General features: G+C 42.6%; 1 protein-coding gene across 4 annotated transcripts in view; it reads left to right on the top strand.

Moving 5' to 3' along the window:
- Positions 1–929: 929 nt before the first annotated feature.
- The window catches only part of LOC121576467 (dual specificity protein phosphatase CDC14AB), a 49299-nt gene continuing 36633 nt past the window's right edge, over positions 930–13595 (top strand). For 3 of the 4 annotated variants that reach the window (XM_041889628.2, XM_041889627.2, XM_041889630.1), the window contains exons 1-5: positions 930–1423; positions 1906–1996; positions 2429–2504; positions 6634–6678; positions 8808–8900. In XM_041889628.2, coding sequence (XP_041745562.1) covers positions 1327–1423; positions 1906–1996; positions 2429–2504; positions 6634–6678; positions 8808–8900 — 402 coding nt within the window. In that variant the 5' untranslated portion in view covers positions 930–1326. The remainder of the gene's footprint in view (positions 1424–1905; positions 1997–2428; positions 2505–6633; positions 6679–8807; positions 8901–13595) is intronic. The other variant, XM_041889629.2, reaches the window with a different exon arrangement.

Genomic DNA, 13595 nt, shown 5'->3' with positions numbered 1-13595 from the left:
ACCGCGTAAATCTCTCAAGGACAAGGGGACTTTTATTAATATGTTCGGCTCTATTTACTCTCAGATTTGAAAACGCAGAAGAGTTTTGAAATCTGCCACACCCCCCTTTGAATCAGCTTTTGTTTTGTCAGTGGAGAAAAACATGCACAGGTTTTAAAACAATATGCTACCTATTGTTTTATCTATAAAATGTCTTGCACAAAAAAATTAAGTAATAATAGTCATTATTATTACTATACTATTATTAGTATTCTAATTCCTACGCTAATTATATGATGATACCTGATTCTGGTGTCACAGTGTACTTTAGGGGCAGTACTTATGTTTGGAAATAAAGATAAATTACACGTTGAGGATGAGATTAAGCTGAGATCAAGTTTGGTTGTATATTGTATTGAGTTTATCAGATAAAATAAGCACCATCCCACTTCTGACACCAGTGAAGCGAAATTCAGGGAATCGCCCCGACTCCATGATCCAAGGTCCAGCAACCAAGATCTTAGCCATTACTCCAAGAGGTCTGAAATTCTTTATGCGGTCGCTAAGTAGGCGTTTGGCTAAGGTTGGTAAAATATTAACTGACGTTTCAGTTGCTCATCTCAAGCTATATATTTATTTACATCTATAGTTCTGGTGGGTTTATAGCATGTCATGATGTTTTTTCCTGCATCCTATAACTTTTGTAAATAATCCACTGGGCCATGCTGAACAGGCATAATCAAAGTGTGTTACTGACATAGGCCTCAGTGTTCACCCATATACGTTTTTATTCTACTGTCTTTACTGGGTCCTTCCCTCCATTGTCGATTTTAGACAATGTTTTTGATCGCTGATTGGTTGAGGGAGACCATGCCCTGGCAACGTGCCTTTGTGTGGTGATAGGGTTTCTGGTTACCATGTGATGTCCCTTTAAGATGTGTGCTTGTAGTCGAATGACTATCCGCAATCATGGCAGGGATTCAGGGAAAAGATTTGTGCGGTGTCTGGGTCGGAAATAAGTCAAGAGGACGTCTGCTATTTGTAATGCATGGATATTTTCCTCAGCGCTGAATGAAACGAAGAGACACGCAAATATTTTCTGCTGCAGAGCTTTACTTTTCTTTGTCATGGATTTTGAATTGGAATTTGCAAATTACGTCTAATTTATTATTTTAGCCTAGAAAGAGCAGAGCAAAGTGCGTGGCTGCTAGCAAACCGCTAGCTACTAGGATAGCTTCTATCCAACTAACTTCATTAGCTACTCTACGTTTTTAAATGTTGTCTAATATCATTATCTAGTTAGCTTTTTACCAGTTTAGTCGGTCTTGGCAACTTGTCTGTGTGTCGATGACTCTCGAAAGCCTTAAACATTCTCCTATCCTTTCAACTTTGTTTAAAATGGCAGACGACATAGAATTGATAGGAGCCTGTGAATTAATAAAAGGTAAGTTAACATTTGTTAGCTGTGTGTGAACTTTCTGCTAATTAGTTATCGCCAACCTGGCTAGTTAGCCTTCTTATTTTGCACCTCGCGAGCCAGTCTAAGCTGTCTGTTATTGATACGAATTGGTTCGAGAACAACTAACTATGGCTACTGGCTAACTTGATAACTTATATTTTCTTATTTTCAAAGTAAACTAAGATAGCGAATTAATCTGCTATTTTGAGATAAACTGACATTTTGAATGAATGTAGTTTTGTACGGCAAATCAGATACTTTGTAATCACAGCTCGCGGAAAGCGAGTGATACAATCGGACGAGTAAACAATGTTGCCAACGCAGTCTTCTTTTGTAAAGTGTGATGACAGATTATTTTAAATAACTAAACCTAATTGTTCTATCTGTGGTGTGATGACTGTTTTTATGGCCCCTGAAGGTTTGCTGTTCATACATGTATGTATCCTTTTTATTTATTTATTTTTTAGATCGATTATATTTTGCTACCCTAAGAAGCAAACCAAAAAGCACTGCAAACACGCACTACTTCTGCACGGATGACGAATTTATCTATGAAAAGTAAGTTTTGTTTTCCCCCTCAGTATCTCTTCGCACTTCCATTCGCTTCAGTGCATTTCTTTAGCTACGCTCCACTGGACAGCGCCAACAAGTGTTGCTGGGGCTGCTGAAGAGCTTTCATGCAATTATGTAACAGCTTTTAATTGAACGTTTTCCAATTCAGATTAATAAAGCCATTGTGTTCCACTCGGCTTGGGGTTGACCAATGGTTTACATAATGCAAGCGTTTGATTAACCCTCCCTGTTGAACTTGTGAAAAGGAAAGTAAAACAAACAAAATGGTGGTTCAATACACACATTTCATTGATAAGAAATATGACAGATGGGGTTCATTCCTGAATTAGGATAGCTAAGTCATCTCTATATTAGGCATTTCTATGTAGAATGGAAATATGTTTTAACCAGTCCAGTTAAATGTTAATTATATTTCAGCTTCTATGCGGATTTTGGACCCCTCAACCTAGCCATGCTGTACAGATACAGCTGTAAACTCAACAAAAAGCTGAAGGTAAGTCATGTGCCTCTGTTCATGCCTTTCCTCAGTAAGAATGTATGTTATGCATCTGTGACAACAAAACCAATTAGTGTAGTTCTACCTCGCACACCCTCATTGACAACAACCGCAAGGACTGTGGCATTTGAAAACATGCCAACACATACAGTAGTGTAGTTTATGGGGTTAGTTTTTAGATAATTACAAAACCCACACACTGCCCCCTCGGCTAGAGTTTAGCTACTTGCAAGGACAATACTAAATACAGAGGCCTTTAGCTATAGTATGTGAGCATCTTTGGCAGTGCATATCATTGTAAAACCATTGTGAAACTAGAAGGGTAGGTATGGAATGAATGGACAAAATAAAAGTCCTCTGACCATGTAAAATCAAGGCTTTGGCAAAGTAATTGGCTTTCTGTTTTTAGCCACTGACTCACCTGTCCCAAAGCTGCGTTGGCACTTTCCCTCGGACACAGAGAGTCATTGGAGATGCCAGGATAATATGTGTGGGTTGACACACCACAATCTGCTCCAGCTCGTAGTGTAGGCTACAATATACACTCAGTGGCCAGTTTATTAGGTACACCCATCTAGTACCATGTCGGACTCCCCTTTGCCTCCAGAACAGCCTGAATTCTTCAGGGCATGGAAACGTTGTTCAATTGGTATAAAGGGACCTAACGTGTGGCAGGAAAACATTCCCCACACCATTACACCACTGCCACTAGGCTGTACCAGATAGGATGGGCCCATAGACTGATGCAGTTTACGCCAAATCCTGACTCTGTCTTCAGCATGACTGAACAGGAACCGGAATTCGTCGGACCAGGCGATCATTTTCTACTCCTTAATTGTCCAGTATTGGTGATCGTGTGCCCATTGGATGTTTTTAGCTGATAGGAGTGGAACCTGGTGTGGTCATCTGCTGCAATAGCCCATCTGTGACAAGTACTGTTGCGTTCCGATATGCTGTTCTGCACACCACTGTTGACCTGCGCCGTTATTTGGCTGTTTGTGGCCCGCCTGTTAGCTTGCACGATTCTTGCCATTCACCTTCGCCCTCTCATCAACAAGCTGTTTTCGCTCACAGGACTGCCGCTGACTGGATGTTTTTTATTTGTCGCACCATTCTGGGTAAACCCTACACACTGTAGTGTGTGAAAAGCCCAGAAGGCCTGCCGTTTCTGAGATAGTGGAACTGGTGCACCTGACACCGACGATCATACCCCACACTAAGTGGCTTAGGTAACTCATTTAGCCAATTTCTAACATTCAATCAAACAGTAACTGAATGCCTTGATGCCTGTCTGCCTGCTTTATATAGCAAGCCACGTGACTCACGAGCAATATTCCATCTAAGCTGTGCGACTGCGCAGGCGGGCAGTAGCCCGAGACTGCCGCGCAGGTCCCCGGGGCAGAGTGCAGAAGAAATATCAACCCACAGAGAGAAGCACGAGATTGAACTTCACTCAACTTTCTAGAGTTTTCCCTGTTAGTTAACACTATCAACGTTTCCCTTTACTGTGGCAATTGTGTTAGAATCGACGCAATATTAGCCACTTTCAATGCAATATACCAAAACAAACTATGCACAAGATTTTGTTGTATGCAGAACGCATCTGAGTAGGGTTCTATTGGGCAAGACTCAGCCTGTACACAGACTGGTGCAGCATAAACAATCAGAGCTGCAGTAGGCCTATATGCAAATAGACCATTGCCATATATGGATCTGGGCCATTTACTTTCAACTGGACTGTATTTACAGCTGTGGTCGTGAGTAGATGTGCTTGTTTTGAGATCAAAGTAAGAGCTGCATGTAGCCACGTGTGCACATTTTGTTCATATCCTTTGCTAGGTAGTGAGTTATTGGCCCAGTTATAGATAATTTGTAGTCCGCAATAGGGGAGTGATTGCTTCCGACAAGAGCACAACACGTGTACGTTTCTAGACAAATTTGAAAGCGAATCGGGTAAAGAGTTTGTTTTTGTCTTAAAGTGTTATATTTTGAGATAGGCTTGAATAAGCTGAGTAGCCAATAGGCAGAGGGTAGCATAATTTGTCTGATTCTCTGTGATAATGGTATGGGAATAATTATTTTGTAAAGTGTTTTCTTGCATCAAACAACACAAACATTTTCAGTCACCTCCTTGTCTGAAGGACAAGTAGATAAACAGGTTAATGTCAAGCCCTGCGTGTTTCAAAAGTCTCATGGAATGTAGGCCTACATTGAACACCACACACTGGCTGCTACTGTAGGCTGAATGATAGAACAGCTATTTCCATGTTAAAATGGTATGGGATTAGTTTTCTCCATAGTTTTTGATGGTAGGACACTGGTAGGCCAACATTAGGATCAAATAGCCACAGTAGCCTACTTGGTCACTGTTAAAACTGTAACTTAAAGCGGGTACAGCCTCAGTGTTCACAGTAAACGCACGTTGGAAGTTGCACCGAATTTTCACAATGTTCAATTTTGCGCTCAGCAGACCTGAAATTTGCTGAGTGCCTAACATTTTTTGAAGGAACATTGCTCACAAACCATTTTCGTGAACGGGGTGGTGTACCATTATAAACTTGTGTACCTAATAAACGGTGTATTTTGGTCTATTCTGGAGCCTCCCCAAAGAATGATGAGATACTACTGTTTGTCATGTTTGGTGCAAACAAAATCTTCAGTGATTATTAGGCTACCACTATTGATAACAGGATGTTTGTAGTTGACATCCAGAAAAAAGTATATGCCTATTGGCACACATACTAAATTAAAATTAGAAAGTAAAAAATGTTGATCTATAACCAGGTTTCCATCCAACCTTTTTTTATGCGAGTAAAGTAAATATCTGAGAAAAATTGTCATGACAGGCCTGATGGAAACAAAACATTTGTCAGTCAACTTTCCAAATGTTGACTAAACAAAATATGCTAGACAAGGTGCGATCTTTCTGTGTCTGTAAATTTATTTCTGTGTAAAATGTAGGTGGAAACGCTTTTATGCGCAACTATTGATATAATGACCATCATATCAAAGTAAACTTGGAGTCACGCGATGACATTGTGTGGTCCTCCCACTACGACTCGTCGGGAAAGCATGCAGTTTATTAGGATACAGATTAAATAAATTATGATGACATTTACAGGGTGGTGAAAGGTGATGAGCTTGATGCTCCTTTCCAATAAACATCAAGGGTCTTATTCAGGTGACATGATCATCGATGCTTGCCGTTTGACAAACAAATTATCTTGCCCTTTTGTCCATAATAATCTCATCATGTAGGCTATACCCGCACTGTATCTGCCAGCTGTTGTCTAGAGCGCATGTGCCAATAACAGAGAGGGGACACTCGCTATATAACACAAACATTTTTGTGAGAGAACCATCAGTAGAGTTTAAAATGCGATGGAAACCCATTTAACTTTATTTAACCGCAAAAGGTATTTTTAAGTGCACTACGTCATCATGCACAGCCTTTTATCCCCAACAAGTCAATTTGATGGAAACATCTCTGGTGGGAAAATGTGCATATTGTTTTTATGCAGATTTGAGAATATTCGCATAAAAATGTGTCGCCAATTGGATGGAAACCTAGCTAGTTTAAAAGGATTTCAGTGGTTATGCCTGTCAAGTTCATGGCATGTTTATAAAGCTATCTTTGTTCTTGTTTATGGATGTGCATTAGAATTCATTTGAGTTCAATCAGGGCTTTTATCCAGGAGTCGTAACACTTCTGCTGTTTACGATGATCTATGACACTTTTATGCCAATTTCTACATTAATTCAGTTGCTGTTAGGCTAACCTGAGTATTTGAGTTCTTGTCGTCATTCTGGGTGCTTAAATTCTCCCAATATGTTTATTGTTCAGCAATCTCAATTACCTTCAGAGGTATGTGGGGTAAAGGAGATGTGAAGTTCTTGCTAGGTCAACACATTTTTTTTGCTCTCAATTGGCCTTTTTAAAAGGCCCACCAGGCCAAAACCTTCTCATAAGACCCTGGTCAAGGGGAGCTTCCAACTTCCCGGACACACACACATTTTGTCTAACTCATGCCTTTCTACCCCCATGTGAATGTTACTCTCGGAAAGAGAGAGTTTCATTAATAGAGGTTCTGCGTCTTTTTGTCCTGTCATTTTTCCGTCAACGCAGACAATCTGTAGGTCTGTCGTATGTAGGTGTTGGTCGATGTTGAAGGTAAAGTCTCAAGCAAGCATGATGTTTTTATGGCTGTCTCCCCCTCCCTCCTGTCCACGCCACCACGCTTTGTCCTCCAGTGTTTGTGTTGTGAACAGTGTGTTGCCCTAGGGACAACATTCCTTTGAACCTCATTGGTTTGGATCTGCTGCATGACAAGTAGAGTATCATCGCGGAGAGAAAAAACCCCCAAGAAAAGTGGACAACCCTGATTTGAGAAATGACACCGTTTTGGAGGATGTGAACATCCCACACCTGTGGGACTTGAGATCTGGGGCTTACAGAGTCCATTTGATATGTGTTGTTGCCCCCACTCACCTACCCTATTTCCACATCCTCTCACCACTCATGCTTCTGTCTGGCCTGGCCTCAGTTTGGTCTGGCTTAACCTGCTTAACTCTGACCTTTACCCAGAGAGGATCAAGCAAGTCTAAACATATGTTGTGTTCACTGCTCATGATATTTGTGAAGTAGAGTAGATTTAATTCATTTCCCAGATCATTTCATAAACATTACAAAGCCATAATTCAAATCCATCTGTCTATTGGAAATATATTTCTTCAATATCTTGGAGGTTTAGGCCTATTATTTTAGTCGTAGGCCTACATCCTCTAACAGCCTTGTTAGCTAGTCTTTTGAAGTATTTTACATATAAGGTGAAAGTATTAAAGCAGATTGAGTCTATTTCCCCCACAGTGCATTGTGGGCTATGTCCTCATGCTCATATAGCCATCACTGTACTGGAAACACTGACAGTGTAGTACGTAGGCTACATTTTTCTGTGATAAAGCATTTTTTTCTATAAAGACTAGCGTATTGTTGCCATGAATGTAACAAGTAGGTCGCTTCCCTCATGCCTGGGTGATGTTATTGGCCTTTTTCTAATTTGGACAAAAGTCCGTCCTCCACCCTCTCACCTCCGTCCTCTCTCCTCCGTGACCCAGAAGCCGGTAAGTGGTCGAAGAGTGTCTCCCCTCCTCGATAGCCACCTTTCATTGAGGATAGAGTTTTGAAATCTGCCACACCCCCTTTGAATCAGCTTTTGTTTTGAAAAGCATGCACACGTTTTAAAAACAACATGCTACTTATCGTTTTAACTATAAAATGTCTAGCACAACTAACTTAATTAGTTTGTATCACTTTACACATGTATTTTGGGATCCACCCCTGTAAACATAATTTGCCTGATGACCCGCTAGTGGCAAAGGAGTCTCATTTCATACAAGCACATTTTCGTCCACGTTCCCTCTCCTCGCCACCTCTTCTCGATTTACCTTTGACATTTTTTCAAAAGGAGGCAAGAGAGGACGGAGGGGAGAGGACGCAGGAGTTGAGCAAATCCAATTGAGGAAAGGCCATTGATTCATGACCACACCCTTCCACTGTATGTTGCTGCCTAGGTTTTCCTCTCGGGGGCGGGTCATCCTTACAAGCCTTTGTGGTTTCATTTCCATACCACACTTCAATTAGGATAGACTCAAGCATGCTGTTCCTGATATTACTGATTAGCCCTATGTAGCAGCGTCTATCTTCTAGGTTGCCTGTGCTGCTTCAAGAGTGCTTTGGCCGCCTCGGGCAGTGATTCTGAACGAGAACACTGACTGGGCACACACACCTGCAGCCCACCTGTTCTGCCAGCGGCTCCTCTCCCTAACGGATCAATGGTGTCCTGAGCATCTACCACAGCGTCTATCTGCATCTGTCCAAATAATATAGCCTAATATAATATAATATACAAGCCAGCACAGTGCCAGAACCAGATGTTCCTTCAGGTCTATTAATTAGCCCCGAAACTGACACGTTCTTGCATCTTTTTTGAGTAGAAAATAGGAGGCTGCCGAGTTTATCGTTATTGATTTCTGTGTGTGGCATTAACACTAGTATTTATAGGACTAGTGTGTTTCAATGCCAGATAGAAATGCATGATCATGCACAGTGCTGTACAACCTTTGGTCACCTAACCATTGTTGTTTAGACATGGTTTAGTTGAGTTTGCTGTGACTCATCCAGTGTTTGTAGATATCTTTATCAATTATTCTAATCTAAAGTAGCTTTAATGTGAAGAGGTTCTAAATTAATGTGATTGTTGCTGTTTTTCCTTACATGTATTTTTCTCCTTTTGTCTGCAGTCGTTCACACTGACCAGAAAGCGAATCGTACACTACACCAGCTTTGACCAGCGGAAAAGGGCTAATGCTGCTGTTTTAATCGCTGCCTATGCTGTGAGTATCCCCTCCTCCTCCTCCCTTTCTTTCTCTCTCTCGTTCTCTGCAGGGAAGGAAGTTAGGCAAGGGGAAAAAGTGTATTTTGGGCCGTTGCGTCATGCTGCACCCCTCAAAAAAATGCAGCTCTACTCATTTTGCATTAGTATCAATGTACCCAGATGGCCCTGATGCACTTTTCCCCTAGTGTGTTTCTGCAGTATTGTTGTCGACCCAGGCCTTTTCAGTGCTTCTTTCAGTCAATGCTGATTTCCTTTTAAGGTGGCACAACCCCTGCAGTTTTAACCCTGCCAGCCAGGTCTCTCGCTGACTCCCTTGGAGAAATGGATGGGAGAGGACTGGTATAGACAGCCCTATTGTCCTGCCACAGTGGCCCAATCTTCCAGCCCCTTTAAATGCCCAGCAGCTCATGTTGCACTAGTCCCTATTCATTTGGTCCCTTGCTGCCAGCCATGGTTGAAGGCTGTCCTTTCACTCCCAGTCAGATACCAGCCTTGACTGTAATGTGTGACGGCATCCCCTGCCAGCTGGCCACTCTGTCACATGGCAGTAAACGAGAGGATTTATCCGGATCTTTTGTTGTTGCTGTGCTATGATGAGGATATGCCTTATGACAGAGGCCGGAGATGGCATGATGATGATCTTTTCAGGCAATGTGGGTCAGTAGTGTTTTACTCCGTGGACTGTGCCCAGTCCTTACCCCAAGGGAACAGACAGAGGAACAGCAACCGTCATGACATACTTTGTATGTAATTTAAGGCCCTTTTCTGAATATCTTTCCATTGTGATGCCCTGCATGGACTAGAAGCACGATATAGGCTATATCAATCTTCCTTCTGGTTTTGGCCCTTAATGGCTGTGCACATGATTGATAAAACGCAGATGTTGGGTTTCTCACTGTAAACATGGTTTTCTTAACTAGCTAGTCTATATAAATCCCAAAGTATATTCTTATACTGGCCTGGCTTGGATTGAATAGGGACCATGGTCCTCAGAACTCTTTAGATGTGTTCGAATTCCCATACTAACATACTGTATACTACATACTTAATGAGTATATACTATTAGTTCATTTTAGTATACTGTAAACGAACGGTATCGTTTCAGCTGAGCATACTAGCGCTTCGCCTGTCTACCGGAAGTTGATGCTGTTGCTATGCAACCTCTTGCTAGCATGTTAGCATTACAAATGACTAGCTAGACATTTTACGATTTCGGGTGTGTTACAAAATTAAATCTGGAGTGACAGAGAGACCTCTGGGCGTTCGTAAATTCAGAGCGTTTTGCTCTCGTTCAGAGCGCACACTGGACACTGACCTAGGAGTAGGGTTGATCCAAGCGTTCTGACCTTACAACGGTAGTCAAGCACCGAAGCTAACTGGCTAACGTTGGCTAGCTACTTCCAGACACAAATGAGAGAACACCTCACTCTGACCATTTTACTCGCCCTAGCAGAGCTGGTTAGGCTGTTTTCATGTTATCCAGAGCGTTGGTGACTGTAACTGTGCTGCTGGCAACAATTTAATAACGATTATTTTTGGCGCCGTTTACTGACACCGGCCATATTCAACCGGTGTTCAACGTTTGTAAATTCCTCAGTTATTCTGCACTCTGGCACGCTCTGAAATCGGAGTAGATAGCCAGAATGAACTATGTCCATTTGAGAACGCACAACGACTATACCACTTGGGTAGTTAATAAACGTCAACGTTGGGTAGTTAGATAGCATATAGTTAATATACTGCCTGGCAAGTTCGATGTATTAGTAGCCAACTAATGTTAGGTAACTAGCTAACATACCGGTACATACTGCTGTAATGCTATGCGGTTCGTAAGGATAGCGTAGCTAACAAATTGTCAGCCAACATAATGTGTAACGTAACTTATTTGAAAAGTCATTACTTTATTATATTGCTCCACATTTTCTTAACATTTGTCATAATTAGTTAAAGCAATGAATTTGTATCCCCTCTCGCCTCTCGTCAGGGATGTAGCTCAGTTGATAGGGCATGGCGTTTGCAACGCCAGGGTTGTGGGTTCGATTCCCACAGGGGGTATGAAAAAAAATTAAATAATGCATGCACTAACTGTAAGTCGCTCTGGATAAGAGCGTCTGCTAAATGACTAAAATGTAAAAATGTAAAATGTAATGTCAGACTTCGGCTGCATATTTTCTTCAAACGTTGTGAAGTCACGCCCATTTTCTGAAGAATTGCATTATGGGCCCTAAAAGTGCATAAATAGTGCCCACTGCTTGTATACCAAGTATTTTGGCGAATTTAGTACGACATCCGGGAACTTTTGGCATACTAACTATATCCATACTATGACCAATGAGCATACTACATACTCAATTTACGTCACAAATAGTAAGGTTAGTGCGGTTAGTATGAGTATTCGAACACAGTTTTTGTCTTGTTAGCGTCCCAGGCAGGGCCCCAGTCTCACAGCTCTGGGTCTCCCATGCTAGTTTAGTCCTGTCAGCATGTCTAGACACTAGCCATATTGACACATGGTCAGATGCTTGTCAATATCTGTCCATGCTACAATATCTGTACATTCTACATTTCCTGGATTTGCCAATAGGAGACTGATGACCTTGTGGGTTGCAGGAGTTGAATTGCACTGATGGTGTGTCTAATCTGTCACTCAGTGACCCTATTAAAGCTGCTGTCATTTATTCCTTCCTAGACAATCTCTCAAGGGTAGATGCACAAGGCGACACGCTCTGCTAAATTTAGCCTGAACCCTGATCGATGCCCAAGATGAACTCCTCATTCAATGACACTGAATTATCAGCACCTCTTTCAAAACCAGGCAATATCGTTTCTTCCCACTGCACGAGTGATTGGCTCACAAATGCACACAGAGGACATAGCATTCAGAAATCAATATCAAGCCTGATGAACTGGAACTTGGATGTGAGGTTCGTCTGCAATGTCGTAACCTCTGTTCTGCTGTGTGTGTGTCTAGCTATTTAGCCTCCATCATGTGGATTGTGTTGTCTTTAGTAATGAGAGCAGGGAACGTGGCAGGGCTTTCTAACACTCCTTGTTGTTTTCTCTCCGTGGGTCTACATTGATCCGGTCAGGCTCCGTTGAGCCCTTCTGGCCCTGCTCTCATTACAGATGTTTTAATACAAATGACCCGCTTTGATCCCAAGAGGATTATGTGTGTGGGACGAACAGCTGGCCCTGTGGGACTCCAAATGATGTGTCATGGATCACGTGGGACAACATACACACACACCAGCAGTAGAATTTAAGCTTGTGCATTTCAGCGATATCCAATTGTCTGACTGGTGAATATTTCATGAAGCGGGAGCAGGAAAAACAAAGCTCTGTTCTACTTGCTGAGGAGACACAGGCTTCATGCACTATTTGGCCTCCATGTCACCAGACCTACTGACACACAAGCTGCATTCACAAGCCCACTCTCCCATCCAAGCCTCCTAGTTGAGACAAATCATCCAGTCAACCTTTGCAAAATGTCCAGATTTGCTAAGTGTTTCACACCAGGGCGGTTTGGACCTGTTATTTCAGCCTGGTCTCATAGACTAGACGTAACATAGTAAATGTAAATCCAGGTTACTCAAATTAGTATGATATGTCACGTTTGGTATGGTTACATAAGACAGATGGTTACTTAAGGCAAAAACGAAAGTGGGGCGGATAGGTGGGCAGGAAACCAGTCAGTTTCTGGTGTGACCACCATTTGCCTCGTGCAGCGCGACACATCGCCTTCGCATAGAGTTGATTGGACTGTTGAGTGTGGACTGTGGAATGTTGTCCCACTCCTCTTCAGTGCAAAGTTGCTGGATATTGGCGGGAACTGGAACACGCTGTCGTACACTTCAACCCAGAGCATCCCAAACATGCACAATGGGTGACATGTCGGGTGAGTATGCAGGCCATGGAAGAACTGGGACATTTTGCGCTTCCAGGAATTGTGTACAGATCCTTGCGACATAGGGCCATGCATGATCATGCTGAAACATGAGATGATGGCGGCGGATGAATGGCACGACAATGGGCCTCAGGATCTTGTCACAGTATATCTGTGCATTCAAATTGCAATCGATAAAATGCAATTGTGTTCGTTGTCCGTGGCTTATGCCTGCCCATAACCCCACCACCACCATGGGGCACTCTTTTCACAACGTTGACATCAGCAAACTGCTCGCCCACACGATGCCATACACGTGGTCTGGTTGTGAGGCCGGTTGGACGTACTGCCAAAATCTCTAAAAACATGGTTGAGAAATGGTTGAGAAATTAACATTAAATTCTCTGGCAACAGCTCTGGTAGACATTCCTGCAGTCAGCATGCCAATTGCACGCTCTCTCAGAATTTGAGACATCAGTGGCATTGTGTTGTCTCTGCCCTCTACTCTCTGTCGTTACGACTCCTTGTATGGATGTGGGATTCCGAGGTGTTGATTTTAGCAGTGTTTAGTTTGAGAGTTGATTCAGATAAGCCCTGCTTTTCTGACCCAGGGTTGGGAGAGCAGCACGTTCATGGATGGATGAGTTGGCTAGTATGTGTTTATGTAGGCCTATGTCCTCCATTTGGAGAGCCTGTGGCGCTGTGACAATGCCGTCTGGCCTCAGGGCTGATGCCTGGGAAATCTCATGTGACACATTGTCTCCTTGGCCCAGTCCTTGTCTCCCTCTCCCTGTTATATTCCCTTTCCCT

Source organism: Coregonus clupeaformis, chromosome 11 (genome assembly GCF_020615455.1).
Source record: "Coregonus clupeaformis isolate EN_2021a chromosome 11, ASM2061545v1, whole genome shotgun sequence".
Classification (NCBI taxonomy): domain Eukaryota; kingdom Metazoa; phylum Chordata; class Actinopteri; order Salmoniformes; family Salmonidae; genus Coregonus; species Coregonus clupeaformis.
Note: the sequence above shows the minus strand (reverse complement) of the source record. Positions and strands in the feature narration are given on the sequence as shown.